Here is a 5,256-nt window from a genome sequence, read left to right as displayed (position 1 = left end):
CTTTTGACATTTGATTTTACAATAGTTATGCACTGGTAAATATGAGTTCTCCCTAAAAAAAACTTAAATATGTGTTCAACCCTGAAAGAATTTGGAGAATTCCAAGGAAGGAAAGAACTCCTAAAATATTGTGTTCCAGTGACGAAGACGTTACTCCAAAGTAACATGGAAAACATCGAGAGGTTAAGGAAAATGTTCTCTCACCGGAGAGAAAAAGGAATAACAGATTGAGGTAAATAAATAACTAACTAAATTCCCAAAACCAGAAAGCATCAGTCTGCAACATGTGCACTTGTTTTCCAAATTGTGGCCATCAAAGAAAGATATACATGTAAGGACCCTTTTTCTTAGTTTGCCCCATTTTCCTTTCACATTATTCATAGCAGTATATATAACAATCACTGAGACAAAAACCCACACAGCTGTGTACTCACGAGATTCATAGCTTTTGTCCTTTCCATGTTGTATCCACATTCGCTCCTCTTTCTCTCCAATCTTAAACTTTTTACACGTTTCCCTCACTTTTGATCTTTCATCTACCTGCCCTCATTTCTGCGATAAAGTTATTCATCTTTCTTAGATTCACATCTACTCAACTCCAATCTGAACAACACAAGAAAATTCGCAGGTTTGTTATCTTTGTCTTTGTGTCGGTTCTCATGATCTGTGTTTTGTTTCACACACCCCACTTGCTATCTGTTCTTGATGTTATTTTTTTTATATATTTAGATAGTCAGTAGCTACAAGTTTCACGTTTTTGTGGCATGGTTATATCTGATTTATATAATTTATTAAAAAAGTAATAGTTATTAATTTACGTTTTATAGTAAATCAGACGTGGTTTTTGGCTTTTTAATCAGTTTTTAAACAATCATTATATATATACACACACACACACATCTATGCATCATGAACTAACTCAATTTTCTCTTTCGTTCTTCTTCTTCGGCGCAGAGAAAGAGTGCATTGATTTTCAACTTTTGCAACACAGAGATACATCCAATTGGGCAAAACTCAGCTACCCAATTGAAAACACATTCCAAAGTTTTCGTCTTTGAAACTTTCCATTTAGAAGAAGCTCAGAACTTCAAAAGGGTGAGAGTGAAGTGGCAAAGAGACATAAACAGAGGCAAAGAAACAGAGAAGGAGAGAGAACAACGACACTGTAATCGCGCAGATGCAAGAGGACAGTGGATCGGGGCATTTTCGTCATTCCAATAAGGATGGAATCTGGTTGCCGGTCATAAAAGCTCTGCCGCGATCCGTGGTGGTTCTCCTCTTCCCCGTCGTGGTCATCATCGGCGTGTTGGCTTACACGCGCGTGATTGACACACCAGTGAGTATTCTTCGTAATTATTGTTATCACTACTGTTATCCTTTTACCTCCAACGTTGATTGGTTCAATTAGTGTGCTATTTTAACGTTATTATATGCTCTTGTTTGTTATGTTACGGTTCTCTGAAACAGAGACACGTTGGGGAATTCCTTAGGAATGGTGTGTGAATTCCCTTGGCCCGTGGCATGGATCGTTCAACAAACCACCACATGGCATTGTCCTTTCTTAGTCTTTTTCCCTCCAAAACATTCTATTTAGTTAAAGATAACCATTATGTATACCTGTAACTTAATCAAATTCCATTAGGGTATAGGGTGGTGGTGGCAAGATTAGGTGTTTTTAAACTTGTACTATCTTATAAAATATACTTTAAACTTAATTACAACTAGTTGAATGAGATCAGATTATATAGTACTATTTATATGATATGACTTCATTGTATATTTAATTCATGTTGGAAAGTAATTAAATTAAGAAAAACTCATACTAAAAAAATGGGTTAGTAAACGTGAAAGAAAAGAAGTAGTTCAACTATTTAGGTGCAACAGAAAGTGAAATATAGATGTGGTAGGTTTAGACCTTCTACTAAAGTAAAAATTGAACAAGGACATTGAATTTTGAAAATGGAACTTCATTAATGTATTCAAGGTTGGTCATTAATGTATTGCTGATAAAAGAATTAATGTATTAAATTTCACGTTTTGGATTCCCAGACTGACCCAAAGCGCAATTTTTGTTTCAGAAAACTTCTACACATCAAAGAGAATATACTAAAAAGTGTGCTAAATTTCCCCTAGAAATCATTAATGCATTTTCTCGAAACTTCAATTTCCATGGCCTTACCAAAACAACCGCCGAGAGTGTCGGTTAACCAGACAGACAAAGTTCTAAAGATCGTGAGTTTTTCTCTGGGGACCACGTGTTCTTAAAACTTCACTACAGACCCAAAAGAGGGAACCGATTCTTGACTTTAAGGGATCACGTGCCTTGTAATTTTGCGCCACCTGTTTCATGCACGTAAATTACCTTGGACCCATAACTTTGTCGTACCCTACGTACATAATTTACCCTATTTTAAGTAAGTCACTTACAGTGGTACGTTTACGTTTTCCTAGTTCAACTCCCAAGGTACGTGGATAATACGTCGTTGTTTTTTTTTGGGGTTGGTTTGACTATTGCCTTTTACACAACACATTTTTATTTTATTTTGCAGAATTATATATATATATATATATATATATATATATATATATATATATATATAAAATTTTCATACTTAGTGTGTCAAATTTTCATGAATATTTCATAAAAATTTACGAGAATTGCCCTACAAACACCGTGTACTATTCTCTGTCTCTATGATATTATATTTTTCTTTGCCGAGAAAATAAAATGTACTGATTCTTTGTGGTGTTTCACCTTTACTTATTTGTAGCCTACACTTTCTGGAATTTCATCTACCAAATCTTCATTAAGCACCACACATACCTTCAAAATCCCTTTCAGTGTTCAAAGAGAGACTCCATTGAACTGCAATGTATACAACCTCACAAGAACATGCCCCACCAATCAAAACCCAATCAGAGAGGATGATCAGAGCCGTCCATCCGGTGCCACGTGTCCACAGTACTTCCGTTGGATCGAGGAGGACCTGAGACCGTGGGCCTACACAGGCATAACACAAGAGATGGTGGAGAGGGCAAAGGCAACAGCAAACTTCAAGTTGGTGATATTGAAGGGTAGGGCTTATTTGGAGACCTACCAAAAGTCCTTCCAAACAAGGGATGTCTTTACATTATGGGGCATTTTGCAGTTGTTAAGGAGGTACCCTGGAAAAGTTCCTGATTTGGAACTCATGTTTGATTGTGTGGATTGGCCTGTGGTTTTGGCTAATCAGTACAGTGGTCCTGTTCCTCAGCCGCCACCACCATTGTTTCGATACTGTGGAAATGATAATACCTTGGACATTGTCTTCCCTGATTGGTCTTTCTGGGGATGGTAACACCCTTACACTTGTTTATACTACGTATAATAATACTATTCTTGTTATGAGGGTACATAAATTTCTGAACTTTACAAAGTAGAATTGATGGCATATTATTGTATGTGTTTGGTGCTAGGGCTGAGGTTAATATAAAGCCATGGGAGATTTTGTTGGGAGAGTTGAAAGAAGGGAACAAGAGAATACCATGGCTCAACAGAGAGCCTTATGCATACTGGAAAGGTAATCCATCTGTAGCAGAAACCAGAGAAGACCTCATGAAATGCAATGTTTCTCAAAATCAAGATTGGAATGCTCGTTTATATGCTCAGGTATTATTATCATTCTTCTTAGCTTTCTTTAATTACACTTATTGAAATCAAAATCACCATTATACCTTTATTATTTGAAAGAATTTGTTTCTATCTGTAGTATTTTATACTTTTTTTTTCTCTTTATTCCTTCTTGACAAATGAAAATTTCAACCCAGGATTGGAAACGAGAATCAGAAGAAGGGTTTAAGAAATCAGAATTGGCCAGCCAATGCACTCATAGGTATAACATGGAAGAGACAAATTTTTAACTCCTCTTTTAGTTATTATTTTGTTTAATATTACATTTTTGTTGTTGGACATGTTTGAATTCCTTCATGATTTGTGCAGATACAAGGTGTACATTGAAGGTTCTGCTTGGTCAGTGAGTGAAAAATATATCCTGGCATGTGACTCCACCACTCTACTTGTGAAGCCACATTACTATGATTTTTTCACAAGAGGACTCATACCAGGGCACCACTATTGGCCCATAAAGGAAGATGACAAGTGCAGGTCCATTAAGTTTGCTGTAGATTGGGGGAACAGTCACAATCAAAGGGTAATCTTCAAGTTTTGCTTTTTCTGCAGAATATAGGATTAATCTTTCTGAATATTTGAACACCTTCTCAATGTTTTGTTATCTGTGAAATTCATCAGGCACATCAAATTGGAAAGGCAGCAAGTGAATTCATTCAAGAAGAGTTGAAGATGGATTTTGTGTATGATTACATGTTTCATCTTCTGAATGCATATGCTAAACTGTTCACATACAAACCCTCCATTAGTGGTAATGCTACTGAGCTGTGTGTGGAGTCAATGGTATGTGGAGCAGAAGGATTGGAAAAGAAATTTATGATGGAATCATTGGTGAAGGGTCCGGCAGACACCGACCCTTGCACCATGCCTGCCCCTTTTGATCCTCCATCTTTGTACGAACAATTACACAGAAAGAAAAGTTCAATTATACAAGTTGAATCATGGGAGAGAAGTTACTGGGAGAATCAAAACATAACATCTTAGTGAATATTTTTCCCCATGTTCAACACGCTTTCAATATTTCCTCTTTCATACATCTTGGGTGGATAGAAATAGGATATGATGAGATAAAATAATTTTATTAATAATTTTGTTTGAATCTTATCTTAGGTATAGTAATATTTAGTTTGATTTTAATAGAGATAAAATAGTGATAGATAATTTTAATCTTCTATTTATATAAGTCCAATATTATTTTATTTTATTGATATAAGATAAAGATAGATTAAGTAGTTATTTTTATTGAGTGAGTTAATATTTTGTTTTTAGTTTTTATTAATGTTCTATTTGCATCTATGTAAAGATTGCCAAGGTTTAATGAAATTACCATAATGAATTGAAGAATATTATCATAGTGTGTGTCACATTTATTTTTTTAACAACGTGCTATCAAAACTTTATGTTCTGAGTATCAAGAGAGAAAAAAAAAAGAGAAGAGAGTCAAACACCGTGAGAAAAATAGTGAGTACTTAAGTGTTTTGTGAGAGAGATGACAAATGTTGTCAACAAAATGAGTGTGTCACAATTGACGAAAAAACCAATTACGATAATTGGTGCCTATAAATGAACGCATTGTTGAGATCCTAAGA

The 5,256-nt window shown here is 35.3% G+C and overlaps 1 protein-coding gene across 1 annotated transcript; it reads left to right on the top strand.

Annotated features, from left to right (window-relative positions):
* Positions 1-274: 274 nt before the first annotated feature.
* Positions 275-5,011, top strand: LOC124846049 (uncharacterized). The gene is made up of 7 exons (XM_047323260.2): positions 275-628; positions 955-1,336; positions 2,772-3,334; positions 3,457-3,649; positions 3,808-3,872; positions 3,980-4,190; positions 4,289-5,011. Exons 2-7 carry the CDS (start codon positions 1,178-1,180, stop codon positions 4,649-4,651), a joined length of 1,554 nt encoding a protein of 517 aa, XP_047179216.1. The 5' UTR covers positions 275-628; positions 955-1,177; the 3' UTR covers positions 4,652-5,011.
* Positions 5,012-5,256: the final 245 nt, after the last annotated feature.

The sequence above is a fragment of the Vigna umbellata genome, chromosome 4, assembly GCF_029865625.1.
Source record: "Vigna umbellata cultivar VRB3 chromosome 4, Vumbellata_1.0, whole genome shotgun sequence".
NCBI classification, from domain to species: domain Eukaryota; kingdom Viridiplantae; phylum Streptophyta; class Magnoliopsida; order Fabales; family Fabaceae; genus Vigna; species Vigna umbellata.
This window is presented reverse-complemented; position numbering and strand designations above follow the sequence as displayed.